At 43.9% G+C, this 14,998-nt stretch overlaps 1 protein-coding gene across 1 annotated transcript in view; it reads right to left on the reverse strand.

Moving 5' to 3' along the window:
* Window positions 1-14,998, reverse strand: part of LOC128299239 (tyrosine-protein phosphatase 10D) — a 35,160-nt gene that overhangs the window by 2,185 nt on the left and 17,977 nt on the right. Inside the window, exons 2-12 of the mRNA XM_053035141.1 lie at window positions 7,606-8,131; window positions 6,257-6,301; window positions 4,568-5,668; window positions 4,054-4,485; window positions 2,534-3,964; window positions 2,388-2,405; window positions 1,640-1,874; window positions 1,391-1,577; window positions 1,055-1,312; window positions 718-976; window positions 521-640 (exon numbers count right to left, since the gene is read on the reverse strand). Of these exons, the coding sequence (XP_052891101.1) occupies window positions 521-640; window positions 718-976; window positions 1,055-1,312; window positions 1,391-1,577; window positions 1,640-1,874; window positions 2,388-2,405; window positions 2,534-3,964; window positions 4,054-4,485; window positions 4,568-5,668; window positions 6,257-6,301; window positions 7,606-8,131 (4,612 nt within the window). The remainder of the gene's footprint in view (window positions 1-520; window positions 641-717; window positions 977-1,054; window positions 1,313-1,390; window positions 1,578-1,639; window positions 1,875-2,387; window positions 2,406-2,533; window positions 3,965-4,053; window positions 4,486-4,567; window positions 5,669-6,256; window positions 6,302-7,605; window positions 8,132-14,998) is intronic.

The following is a 14,998-nucleotide window of genomic DNA, read 5'->3' on the forward strand; positions in this document are numbered from 1 at the left end:
TTTGATCACCAAATACAACAACACACACACGGGATAGAAAACAACCGATGAAAATCTACTAAACCAAACCATCCGGGGGAGGCAAAAGTGGATAATCATGTTTTAGTAACTATAGTGACGAAGAGTAATTAATCCTTCTTTTAATATTAGCCGATAGAAAGCGGCACTAGCTGATGAATTTGATCGAACATCCTGAATAATAATGTGCAAGAAAATAGTACACGAAGCTGGCATCAACATTATATGAAGTTCATCTTCAGTTAGGGTAGCGACGATATTAACAATGAGTGCTAAAAGAGGAATCATGTACGCGCGTGTATGAAGGCGAATCCTATCGCTTGGTTCGGAGAGGAACAACATTGCGTCACGTGCAAACCACAGTGGAGTCGTTTGGGTTTATCAACAGCCAACAAATGCTATTTATGTTTGTTGTTTTAACTGATGCAAGCTCTGCTCTGCGCAACTCGGAATGCTCTCAATTTCTCTTTGGCCCATATGATTCTTAAAAACAAGTACGTACCTTCGTAGCCCTGATTGTCGTGAATTTCACGCTCCGTGCCCTCCTTACCCTCCAGCACGACCAGCAAACACTGATGAATACATATATATTGCTGCTCCGTTTGTACCATCCAGACACGTTCTAGAAAAAACACAAAGAGCCGGATTGTCTCAGCAAGGTTGTATGCAGAATTTAGAGAAGAATGTGAACTCAGTTACCTTTTCGCATTGCCCAGACGATGCCGAAGATGTCAACATAATCGGACACCTGTATTTGCTGCAATATTCTGTCCAGTGTGATGAAGGTGCCTGATCGGCCGACGCCGGCACTGCAGTGCACCACGATGGGCCGTTGGTCGGGCCCGACACGTTCGCGGAATGCTCGCACGAATCGTGCAAGCGTTTGAGGAGGATTTGGCACACCAAAGTCGGGCCACGTCGTGAAGTGGAAATGGCGTATGATACGCTGTTGCTCACCCTAAAATAGTAGAATCATATCCAAATTAGTACATGATTTAGGAATGGTTTCGTCGAGATTTATAATATCCTTTCTTACTCTTGTCATCATAAACTCTGTGATGACCCAATCGGGATAATGGCTGTCGTTAAGTAGTGTCACTTTAATGTCACCGTAATATACTGGTACGGTATCGTGCGGCCAGTAGTGATCGCACTTCTCGCGACCTTTCTCAAAGGTGCGCGTCAGCATCACAATTGCACGTGAATTACTCTCCCAGCACATCCGCCAGAAATCGTCCCGCGTCGAATGTAACGGGCCTTGTGTTACAATAAATTCTCTCGGCGAGTTATGACCCTACAAGACAAATCATTGGAATTTAAACAGTATTGTGGAAAACGCGTGGAAAATGTCCTGCTGTTGTAATAATCATACCGGCACATAATTTGCATTGATATAGTCCGAGCCTTCCTCATCGTCTACGGGTTGTAGTTTAAATCGGGAATGGTCATATGGTAAAATGTTGGTAAATCGATTCTTAGGCCTATTGCACGGCAGATCCGCAAATGTACATGGTTGGTCACGGCCGACATGCTTAAGTTCTTCGAATTCTTCGCTAAATCTGTAAGCAGGGAAATAAACACGTAGAGATTTCTCCTTGCTTTGCTTCAATTTTCCTCATACCTAAAATCGGAATCAGCTGACATCATGCGATAGTGTTCGGCAAAATTCTTCACCAACACTGGACGACTCGTCTCGATGGTACTGTCCGGCAGGGACATATTGTCATTGGTCCGTTGTTCGGTGGTTTTTCGACTGGTGTGTCGCCGTCGTCGTAGGAACAGCACCAAACCAACCAGCATTGCAATGATCAATAATGGCACTGTGATAGAGACGATGAGCGACGTATTGTCTTGTGCTGTTTATATAGAAAATATATGCATGATATTAGTTAATTTTGTATAGTGAAATAACTTTAGGGTTACAACACGGCTTAAACACGGTAACAAGTATAGCAATGTAAAACGACTATACAACAATAATTAACAAAACATCAAAGAGGATAGTCAAAAAAATAAATTTAAAAATAACATGAACAGGTATATTTAAACATGTCGATAGGCATTGCGAATAGACAACAAATCTTATCCAATGATAGATGTGCAATTATTTTAGATTTTATCAATGATAACACATCAAAGATATAATTGAAAGTTAGAATATGAACTAAAAACTAAATTAGAATGGTCATTGTGGTATGAGGATAAAAATAAAATAACAATACGGCAAAAAATCGTCATATTTGAATAAATAAATAAAAAAAAAACACATGCATCAATTGGAAACGAAAATCATTCCAGCTTATGATCACATAACACATGCACCAACAAAGCGAACTGTTGAATGCAAAATAAAGTGAGATAAATCTTACCATCCACCGAAAGAAGAGCTGTTTTAGTTGCCAGCGCAGAGGTGAAAAAAGACAAATTGATAAGTGTCCCATGAACAGAATATTCATATAACCCACACAATAACCGGACCCCTTTCAAGAAAGATAATTGTAGATCGATAACTTACCTGTACGAATGGAATAACTATAGGCTGTATCGGTGAACTTATCCGGCGCCGTAAAAGCACGCACCTTCACCTTGTACGTGGTGCCCGATTTCAGCGGACCATTGCAGTATCCTGTCTTCTTCGCATCACAGTTCTCCGTACCGATGGTGAAATCCTCAACAGAACTGTTCTTGAACGGGTAGTACGGTTCGATAACCTGATACGGTGGCCAAACACTGTACGATTGCACATCGCGCCAGCTGGGCATCTCCAACCCGGACGCATTCTTCGAATCATCTTCGGCAATTATAATCGTGTACGTTGTCACGACTCCATTCTGATCGCTGAAGTAATGCTTGCGGAAGCGTATTTCAATCGTCGTGGCACTACTGCCGACTTCCGTCGGAACGACTTGTGTTTCCGGTTTTGGTGGTGCCAGAATTGGCATCTTCTGCTTCCAGATGTGCTCCGGTCCATACCCTATGGCCGTTTTGGCCTGGATGCGGAACACGTACGATTTGCCGGGTTGCAACGCCTTGATCGAACCGCGCAGCTCATTCGGTCGGAAGTCCTTCACCTGTGTGTGCTGCGAACCATCCAACCCGTACGTGATGGTAAACTGGCGTATTATACCATTTTGTTCGTTCGGTGGTAACGACCACTCGAAGGTAATTTCACTCGGCTGAATGTCAATCGGTGCGAATTTATCCAACCTGCCCGGTAATGCTTCCTTGGTTTGGAAGTTTGCCGAAATGGGCAAACTAACACGCAGCACGCTTGATTCTGTGCCGGATCGAACTACAACCGTTATGGTGTAGTTACGGTGGGGTTTTAGATCAGTAATGGTAATGTGATTGTTGACCGTGTGGTTCTGCACGTAGTGGGAATCGTTCATCAGATATTGCACCTCGAACGATGTGTACTCTCCCTTCGGAATGTCCCATTTCAGCGCAATCCAAGTGTCATTGATGCTTGTTGCCTCAAGCATCGTAATGGGATCGGGGAACATACGGTCCTGTCGTTGGATCGGTTGGCTCGATACTTTTCCACTAACGGTCCAGACGGTAATATTATACAGCCGACCAGGAGTGAGTCCGGTGAACGTCACCTTTCGGTCAGTGTCGTTCGCTAGCTTTTCCTTATCTGGAATGCTCGGATCTCCCAACGAGAAACGGTACAGATCGAACTTTGACGACTGTTGCGGCGTAGGAGTATAGCTCAGTGTAACCGTGTCACGCGTGTGCATATTGTTTACGATCACCACTTCCGATTGAATCAACGGCATAGTTCGCGTCTGCAGCTTTGTGAGATCGCTTGTCAAACCGTACGATATGGTTTGGATTTTGAAATTATACATCACACCGGAAATCAGATCACCAATAAGCAATCGTACGAGCGGAGGTTCCTCCACAACTTTCTCGTCTTCGCTGAGAGTTCCTGGATATGGTAATACTAAAAGGAAAAAAAAAACAAAAATAAAAGAGAGCAACAATACAGTAGTGTTGGTCGTGCCAAAAGCCAAAAACCGCTGCGAGTCTTACTTGTGCTAGTTTCAGTGAAGTTTTTCATCGATACTTGCTCCGGTTGTTCCGTTGGCCACCAGTTTATGATATATGTTTCAACCCGGCCCTCGGGTCGCGGGAACTCCAGGGTAATATTGTTGGAGTCCACCAGCGGAGCAATATTGGACACTGGATTTGGTCGTACCGTTTGATTCACCTGCTGAGGATTGGGACTTTCCACACCGTAGCTTACAGTATTCACCTGAATGGTGTATTTTTCACCCGGCGTCATATCGGTAACGTCCGCTTCGGTAGCTTTCACAGATGGTAACCGAATCCATTGCTTTTCGCTTTCCGTGCGGTACCGTATTGAGTATTCGGTGAACTCCGAACGCTCCGGTGGTTTCCAATGTACGAGCACGGAATTACTCGTTACCTTCTCGATCGTCATATTTCTCGGTGGGTTTGGATCTGCAAATAAAATGTTTGCGTTAGAATTGTGTGCATTAAATGTAATTCAAACCGATTTTTGGTGGGGCCCCGCTATACTTACAAACAGCCTGGAAGTAGGAATGTGGTTCGCTGCGCAATCCATGACTCACAGCAAATACCTTCACCTCGTAACCGGCGCCCGGATAGAGATTCGTAAACACCAGCCGGCTTTCCGTCGTCAGTACCGTCTTCCCGTCGTTGGTATCGTTCCGCGTATAGGTCACCTCGTACTTGTCCTGCTTCGAGTTCACGTCGCTCTTCCAGCTAATGTTCAGCCCCTCGCGAATAGATTTCAGATCCTCGATGATGGGTGACGAGGGTCGCGTGACAACGAAGATCACCGTTTCGTTGGATTCCATCTTGCGCGACAGTGCCTGCACGGTGACGGAATAGTTCCGCCCCGGAAGCAGCGTTTCCAACGCAAACGAGGTTTGATTGGTGCTCATCGTGCTCGAATCGCCATTATTCGTTTCCAGCTCGTGATAGCTAATGCGGTACTCGTCCTGCGTGCTCAGCTCATCCGGCTTCCAGGAGATGGTAATAATGCCCGTCTTGCCATCGGTCGAAGATTGCAATTGCTTCACGGGGAGCGGTTTCAGCGTAACCTCACCGTTGGCGGGCCAGGACGTTACCTTCCCCGACACGGTCTTCACCACCACCTGGTACGTTTTGCCCGGGTCGAGATTTTCCTTAAACTCTAACCACGCCATATTTTCATTGTCATTTCGCAGCACGGCTTGTTGCCGCCGGGACGTGGACAGCGAGACCTGATATTTGTCGAACTCGCTGGTGCCCTTTGGCGCTTCCCACATCACTTTGAACGAGTTTTCTGTGATGGACTTTTTATCGAACGTTACATTCATCGGACGCAACGGAACGGTACGGTACTGTGCGGTGGTGGGTAGCGATATTTCATCTTCCGACATTGTTTGCACGGAAATGTTGTAGGCTCTGCCCGGCACGAGTCCTTTGAAGGCAGCTTGCGCTGGACCGGGCGGTTCGCCTTCCTTCTGCACGTACAGCACACTGCCGAGTGCATCCGGTGGTTCGATCGATACCTTGTAGTGGGTGTATATTCCGGCCGGATAGGGCGGTTGCCATAGTACCAGCAGCGTTGTTTCATTACGGAACCACACGATAAACTTTCCCGGTGTATTAGGCTCTGAACGGGCCGGGTGCGAGAAGGGGAAGAGAGAGAAAATGGGTTAATAAAAGTTTCCAATGAATATCAATGTCTTGCAGTATTAATGCCATGCCAATTGACTATATCCACACAGCAAGAACTACATGCTTAATCAGGGCAACTGTTATGTTGTTATGTCTTCGCACAAATACTATCGATTATTAGTGATCCTGACTTCTACAGGGACTTGAAACTACCATTGGAAATTGGAAGTAATTAGAAGTTTAAATAAGTTATGAGTGTTATTCTAATTTTAAAGATACCAGCCCCCTAAACACTACCTATCGGACATTCCATAATGAAATGATAATTACTGCCCGTTCCGTTTCTTTGCTCTAATCTAATTTGCATAATATTAATCTACAGCAGATTTACTTCCATTCTCACAATCCTATCCAATGTCCGGACATGTACGGACCGCCGGGAATGTTCGATGCCCATGCCTGAATCTTCGTGGAATGCATAACAAAATGGTGGAACTTAAAAGAAAACAGGAAAGCCTTCCAAGAAACATGGATCTCAAAATGGGCCACCATGCAACGACAAAGAGTGGGGTGTTAGAATTACCTCGCAGAATCTTAATGTCCAGCAGATCTTTGTGCCGATAGCGCTCTGTGTGCATACCACCCAGCACCATTATTGACATCGTCGTAGAATGTTAGTGGTTAGCGAAAGGTAGACGGGGAGGGAGAGAGTGAGTGCGTGAATGGGTGTGCAGCGGGAGTTAATGTTGGTTTTTTAGTGTTTTTGCACGTTCGTTCGTTGTTTCGTTGTCCAAGTTATCCAAACGGTGTGCCCATACGGGGGGGGATTGGGTTAGTGACATTCAGGTGAGCACCACGATCATCGTTCAAGTTGGCCGGTACCATACCGGAATGCGTTTCAGGCCAACCGCAACAGAGTGTTCAATGGTTTGTGTGAGTGTCGGTGTGTTTTTAAGTTTCAGGTCCACCAGGAAATGTGTTTCGTACGGCCGAGGACATAGTAGCGCAGCAGGTTGTTTGTGTGTTGTGCATAGTTTTTCGCAAACATTTACCAACCGATTTGTATTTACGCGGGAATGGTGTTTTGCGTGTGCGTTGTTTGGAAGTTAACGTTAACGTGTACGTGAGCAGTGTGACAAATTGCAACCCGACAAAAGACAACACGTCCCGGCGGGGAGGGGCCATCACCAACACCAGCGGCATCATCATCGTCATCGCCGACGTCATCCGTCGTGTTGTCCATCATCCGGCAAAAGGGTTAGTTTGTTAGCGAATGCCGTTGGTCGGAACGACACAGGGAGCGAATGAAGGCAGCAAAAAAAGGAAGGAAAAGGAAACAAATATAGAGAGAGAGTGTGGTGAGCAAAGTGAATTTGTTAAGCGTTATCCAGTTAATGCGGTAGCATATGTAGCAGTAGGAAACAAAAGCATAACCATATGCTGTTCAATTGAAACATCCGTTTAGCTATCGGAGCTGATGGTGTCTGTTCGTTGGTCCAATCGCAAACATTTCTATTCCCGCTGCAAGTCCGACCGCGAGTTGCCTCTCGACCCTGATATCACGTCTTGGCTGTGGACTTGAATTGTATGTGACGGACTGGACAACAGCTAACGCACCGGTTCACCTTGAAAAGTATACGCTAAAAACTACGGACATCCCAGCACCACCTTTACCGATAGCGACCGATCCCATCTACCCGCTTGTTGTTAGTGGTTTGTGTATGAATCATTGCTGTTCTTCTTCAGCAGTGTCATCGGTTAGGAAGTAAACTGCAACGAAATGATGGCAGCTGCTGAAGCGAGCTGTTTGTTACATTCTCTCCTAAGGAAGAACACAAATACGCGCTCAGTCGTCGTTAGTAGATTACACCGGAACCAGCAAACACTAAAACACACACTATTCGTTCCGTATCCCCCGCGGCAATCACTTACTTGTCGTGAAGTTGCGGCTCGTATACGCCACCGATTCTTTGCCATCGTAGAGCGTGTACGCCTGCACCTGGTACGTGGCGCCGGGCGTTAGGTCCCGCACCATATACTGGAACTGATTATCCTCGATCGCGACCGTCTGGTTGGTGGCGAAGTTGTCCGAAAGGCCGAGAATCTTCAGCTTAAACGACGAATAGTTGCCCTGTGTCGGCGGACTCCAGTTGATGATGACATTTTTGCCACTGCGCGGTATCACGGTGAGGTTGGCCGGTGGGTCCGGTGCCGTCGTGATCGATACCGTCCACGTCAGCCAATCCTTATGGGTGGAGTTTGTGTAGTACAGCCAGAAGTTGTACCGTGTGCCGGGTAGCCCGTTGGTGAACTGTATCTCATCACCAACGTCCCGCGACGGTATCGTTGCGTTCGATGCCGGATTGCCGATCGGTGGGTAGTAGTCGAGCCGGTAAAATGAATCATCCAGACCCTGATTGCCCGGGATTTCTATTACTAGATCCGCACCGCTACATTGCTGTTGGGGATGAGAGAGAGAGAGAGAAAGAGGAAAAGAAACAAGATAAGATGGTGCTGTAGGTGAAGTCGCTTCGTCACATTGTACGCGGTTGAAGGGTGATCGAGTTGATTGGTGATACACGATCATACGGTACGATCGATAATAACCACAAAGAGGAAGAGATAAATGGTAAGAAATGCGAACAGAGATAAGTGATACTACACCGGAAGCGGAAGCGACAATTTTCCTGTTACTGAGCAACGGTTCGGAGATGAAGCTAAGAAGGCACATAGAGCGATGGTATAATGAAGGTAATTTTGTTGCTGTTATTGATCCACCAGTTCACGATAGCTTGATGCTGATAGCTTCAATCTTTTATTGGTCATTCCTGAGGCCTGTACGAATGAAGTACGACAGACATAAATATTTATTCTTCATTCTGCGCTTACGGTTGGTAAACATTTATATTAAGCAAAACAGATGAACACAGAATGGTTCCAAAAATATTGCCACATCATGTAATATTCAAACCATGCCAATTAGTCATGCCCATGATGTTTAACTTTAGGCCACTGAATTTCGCTCCGCGCTTCCCAGATTTAAAACCGTAACAAATACAACCCGCTAGAACCATGTCACGTTTCTACGGTACCACACCGAGCACGGAGGTGTCGGAAGATTAAATGTTTAGAGAGCTAATCACGCCACCCGTACCGGAACAAGTGGAACAAATGATTTCAGAACCATAACATCAGTGTTCAAAAGCAAACGATGATTTACGGAAACAAATGTAAACCGCCCACTCTTGCCGTTGCGGTGCCTTTTCTTGCCGTGGAGCATGAGCAGCCAAGGGAAACATACGGCTCAAGGGGACTGGTGAATGCGTTAAAGCATAAGGAAAAACAACGAGCCGAACTACAATTACGCACCGAACACATACATCCCAGATTGTCTCGTTCGGATGCGCTGGAAAAGCAGCAAACATGAAGGAGACTGCACGAAAGTGGCCCGAAAGGGAAAAGTGGCGCAGCTGCTAGTAAAAGTGAACATGAGTGAAAATCTAACACACCGGCAGCACCGGGAGCAAAAACGAAAAAAAGATCAACTGCATCAACAAATGCCGCACTTGGGGAAGAAACCAAGCAGAAGTGAAACAGAGAAAAGCGTTCCACTGCTATCATACGAGTGGGTGGAAAAACAAAACAAAAAATTGCACTCACAAAAGAAAAAACAACACAACAACTGCATGCCGTACGTTATGTACTGTTGCCTTAGAGGGGGGGGGAGGTTGGAAAACACCATCGAAGCGAAATGCAAAACTTTCACTTCAATCGATCGAACACATCATTTTGGGATCGATTTTCATAGATGATGCTGCAAGGTCGAGCGAAAGAGAGATGCAATATGAGTAAAAAAAGTGCACCGGAACATTGCACCCCCATCACGCAGTTCGCCTGGAGGACACGTTTGCAGAAGCCCTCAAAAGAACACTTAGCCACGGGACAAACAGTTACCGGCGATATTTGGCCGGAATGAAAAGGCAACATTTCCCAAATCGATCATCCGTACGTTCGGGGGTTAGTTTGTGGTACCTCTAGTGCTAGTTACTGGTTGACCACAGCGTCTAGTCTAGGTGTGGTTAATGGCCGTACTTTAGTAGACAATTTGACTGCAGCACTTATCCGCAGCTTATCCCACCAAGAGGGGAGAAGGGGGTACCAGATGGAATCCATTTTGAATTTACTATCGCACCACGTTACGCTTCTCTGTATTCGTCCGGCCATGCGGTTGTGGTATGGGCAGCAGCACCACAGTGAATCGCTTTCGATGAAACGCAGACCTGATCCGGTGATTGCTTCACCGGCAAATTCCGTGCAAAAGAGACTCCGAGAGAAAACAAAAACCAACCCCATCTCACAGAAGGATCAACGGCCAATGCAAATGTTTGCATAAATAAATTCCATCCATCGAGAAATTGATTCCGATTTAGAAATAAATTGCACATAAAATACCCACGATAAAGGCAGCAGTGAAATGAAGTGGCAATATGCTGGAGCAGGGAAATGGAGCCTTTACGGTAATCAAAAGTAACCGTGCGAAATTTATAGAAATATACAAAAAAAATACCCGAATCAATCATTCACGTGAGTGAAATGGCAATTGATGAATGGTTCGATGAGGCAAAAGCGTAAAATACCAAAAAAAGGTAGAAAAATTTCCCATCCAATGGTACGTGAGTCCAAGATAGACCAATTTGCGATTTTCTCAATAATTCATCGAAATCATCACTTGTTTCTTTTGGTCCATTTGGAGCCGGATATTGTCCAGACCGTGCACACATGGGTATAGTTCCTCGTATAGCGTACTGCTGCTCGTTTGCATGATAAAGAGAACCCAGGTTCGGACGGATCGATACGAATCGACAGGAGTATGCACTGCACTGCCACCATATCTGTCGCACATAGTTTGGGTGGAATTCTCTTCCCTACATATGGTGGTCAAAAGCGCTGCTCTTATAAACCAAATATTAATTAAGCATTAGAAATGTGAATAATAAACAGAAACAAGCTGTAAAAGTTGTATTTTTTTAATTTAATTTAGTTTTTTAAAGGGGAAATTAAGGCGAACATCAGTGGTAGGAAACAAGAATTTTGAATGCATTTAGAAGTTGTTTATCTCTTTTTGTTTCTCAACTATATAATAGCAAAAACAAAACATTAGCAAAAACGTGACTCAAAGCAAAACGTGTGCATTTGACAGTTCGCATTAAAACGCTCTCGCCGGTGGCATGCATGCCATTTTGCCGGCCGCACTTAATCTACAGCAACCGATTAGCACGTGCGCTAGAGGGACGCATTGTTTGTCAATCTGCTGATAAGCGAAGAAGACTAATTTACTGTTCCTGTTTCATTTCGATGCTGTCGAACGCTGGGAAACGTTTTCCATGTTTGTATGAGCGGCTTTCTTTACACGTCGCCTGTTTCTACCTCTTCCGACTAAATGTATAAATAGCTTGTGCCTTTACCTGTCAACCGATGACAGCTGCAATGAATTTTGCATTTTCCTAGTGAACGCTGTCAGTGGTATCAACATGGCGGCATTATGTCTTCTAAAGAATTTTCTTAATCATACTAATTGAACTGAGTTTAACGAATGCTTTTTTCATCGCACAACGCTTAAATATCTTGCTGATCGTAAATATATTCTATGTTAAACATCTCTAATAGGAGCGAAGCTATAATTGAATAAAAAACTAAGTTTGCTAGTTAAAATAATATAATTTTGAAATTTACATGACAGATGCCAGTTTTAACTTCAGGTTGCTGCCTCCAATATCCAAAGCTTCTACAGAAATACTTCCTATTATGAGAGTTTATCAGCTTACAAGGCAAAGTAACCTAAGTCTAGTGTTGGAGCGAAATAACTTTGCCAAATGTCCATAAATTTGATGAATCGACTCGATTTTTTAGAATGATGTCAAACGAATACAAGTTCAGCACCGGGAACCGCGATTTAGATAAACATATCCTCGATAATCAAGGAGACTTCTAGACTATCGCCATAGAATTACTAGGACATTAAGATAATTTAAAAAAAATTACTAAATAGAGAAGAATTACTTAGAGAAGAGAAAAAAATCATTGCAGCTTATGCATGTTGCACTTGATAAACAGCTCATACTGATCTAATATTGAACAATCACTTCAACCTTGCCAGTGATTCTCCGCGTTCGGCGCGATTCGCATTTTCTATCATTTCTCGATTTTCACACATCGCACACTTATTACCACGTGCGTGTGGCGCAAGATCTGCACCTTTCGCCGAGGTCGGCTGCAAAATTCACCAAAAACGAAATGCAACGCAACGCGTCTGGCAACCCGTCCGGCTTGGTTTGGCGCTTTCTTGCGTCGAGTTGGCACGCGGTACAATCGAAAGTGCTGATCAGGCAGCCAAATCCATTCCCACATAGACTCTCGCCGGCCACAGTAGACCACACGGTCCATCCAAAAACCCACAACGCTACACACCCAAGCCGGATCACCTAATGGTCTCCAATCAATGTTGTGGCGGAGATTTTGTTTTCTGCTTTTTTTCCTTTAAGTGAACTCAGTTTGTGATCGGACTTGGCAAATGTCCAACACCCAGCCAAGGGTGTGTGTTACGGTCGAGTTAAGAAATATCATTGCGTAAAGTCCAACTCGTTAGCCCGGGTGGAACTGCGCAGCGCCACGGGGACCGGGGTTGGTGCTGCAGCCGGAAAATTGCCGGTGGAAAATGAAAAAAAAAAAACAAACGAGAGTGGGGAAATAGCGCTCTTTATAGCTGAGCGGACACAGCAAAACCGCGATTTTACTGTGTGACCCAGTGTGGATTTAGTTGGGGTTAATTTCTGTTGAATTGCGATCGACTGATTGAGATAAACGCGGACGTTAATTGCAGCTGCTACTACCGCTGCCAGCAGTGACCGACGAATGCAACTGCAACCGACGCGAACACATTGCTGCTTGCTTGCTGCCACACATACCTTACGAGCTGAACTCGTTTCGGACCGAACTAATCGTCCCTTCCTCCGTTGTGAAGGCAGCCGAGAAGTTCCTACGGTGTGTCGCCACATGTGCTGCCATTTCAAATAATGACCACGTCAAGTTTGCCAGCTCGTGTTCGTGGTTCGCACAACGCACAATGTAGGCAGCCGTGAGCCGGCTTTACTTTTGCCAACCGAGGCATTGGTGTTTCAGTAAGAACAAATTTCACCAGAGGCTCTCAAGGCCATTTGTCGTTTGGGCTGTACTGATTATTAAAAAACATATTTGTCACTAAAAGCTTTACGTTCAAGACTGTAAAACTTTTCGACAGATTTGCCAAAATTAAGAAAATTTGTAGATAAGCAGGTAAGGTAAATTGAAAGACTTCTCAATTATAACATTTAAGTTTGGCTGGGATCCTTACGAAGAAAATTTTATCTTACCCAAACACACACCTTCATAGTTCAAGAATTATTTCGTTTGGATAAATTGAGTACAAGTTTTAAGAAATAAAGATAATGAACTATGAACATAGAAAGTACTCAAAAATCCCAGGATGAGATATATTATATTTTTCTTAGTCGATTTGCAATAAAAATCGAGCAAAAAATAAAATTCTGAAACTGCAAGGCTTCATAGCCAAATGGTACATCACAATATCGCCCAAGCCACTTAAATAATGACAAATTTCTACGCTCAAAAATTATTGTACTGAGTTATTCAAAGAAAATGCAACTGCAAACGATATAGAATATGAAAATTTTTAAAACAAGGTTAAACATGCAAAATAAAACCTTATTTAACTGAAGTTTGCTATTTAAGTTTGGTAACACTTCACTACACGCTGTTTATGCCCGGCCATCGCTCCGGATCGCGCGGGTTAATTAGGTATTCTTCCTTCCATGGCACTGGACGGCAATCAACTCGTTGTATTTGACATACCGTAATCGTTACCAAACTGTTGCACTGATAACCGTTTTCTAATGTCAATTATACACAAAACGAAAACAAACAGACCAAAACCAGACGCTGATAAAGTTTGTTGATACTGCGTTGAAAAACATATCGCAGTGATACGATTAAAAGGTTTAACATAATTCACCAGCAAACCAAAAAAAACATAACAGCCATTTTTGTTGTAAGCCATTAAGAAAAATATACTTTGTTTAAACATTTGAAGAGAAGTTTTACTAAGCGTTGTTGAATTAACGATTGGTGACTACGTCTCTCTTAGTTTTATTCAAACAAACAAAAGTGTTGTGGCATGTGTAGCATACGTGCATCAATTACTATTTAATTATACAATCGGCATCGGCATTGATGTACAAATGGAGCAGTTGCAAATAATTGAATTCAGAATGTTAGTACCGCTGTATTAAGTGTAGTTTTACACCTGCACAAACAGCATTGGGTCAGGAATGTAAACGATGCCAAACACGACGCAGTAGCATATAGAGTGTTCCGTGGTATCAATCGTTTTCAGCCACTTAAAATGATAAAAGATTAAATATTAGCCATCAATTTGCAGGTAGTTGCAAATGTGCAAAAATTGTTGACCCAGAAAACTGCCTGTGGTAGTATGAAAACTACTGTAATGGATATCAAAATGATTTATACATTCGAGCGAAGGCGGAATACAAACAAACACGAATAAAAGTAGAAAAGTACTGCTAAGAGTGGGCTAAAAATGGAAGGTAGATTATTTCTATTTTATTGCCACCGAAAAAAAAAAAGACACGAGCACGGACAAACTTTCCGTACGTTTAGACTCTTTAGCAAGTGTTGGAATGCAAAGTGTCGTGTATAGCAGAAATGCTCTCAGCGGTGCATTTGGAAACATAAAGTTTATTTCGTTCTGCTACTGACAGGAGGACTGACACCGTGGCTGTATATCAAGCGAGAAAAAGTTTTACCCAAGTCGTAATTTTTGCACCGCTCCTTACTTCCGGAAATCAGTACAGTGTCTGAAATTCAGAGGAGAGGATTTTATAATAGTCCTACGCTGTGACTTTAATGTTGCACTTTGTGCAATAAGCTAAAAAGCATGCACAAAAAAAAATGTGTTTAACTATTTCACCCAACTCACTCACGCCCGAATGGTAGGAAAATTCCATTTCCCTGAAAAACACAACGCCAGCAAATAATTGTGAGAGATTGGAGCCATTTTTTTATATCAATCACAATTCAACCAAAAAAAAACGGGATCTGCTCGATGATGCTGATGAGATCATAATTCATCGTCATTTTCATCGCGCATTAGCAGTGCCCTCCGCCGCAACCTGCGCGCGGGGGCCCTGGGGCCTTATCTTCTCAGCTCATCACTGACTCATAACGTTACGTTGTGAATGACGTTCTACTA

The sequence above is a fragment of the Anopheles moucheti genome, chromosome 2 (assembly GCF_943734755.1).
Source record: "Anopheles moucheti chromosome 2, idAnoMoucSN_F20_07, whole genome shotgun sequence".
In the NCBI taxonomy this organism is placed as follows: Eukaryota; Metazoa; Arthropoda; class Insecta; order Diptera; family Culicidae; genus Anopheles; species Anopheles moucheti.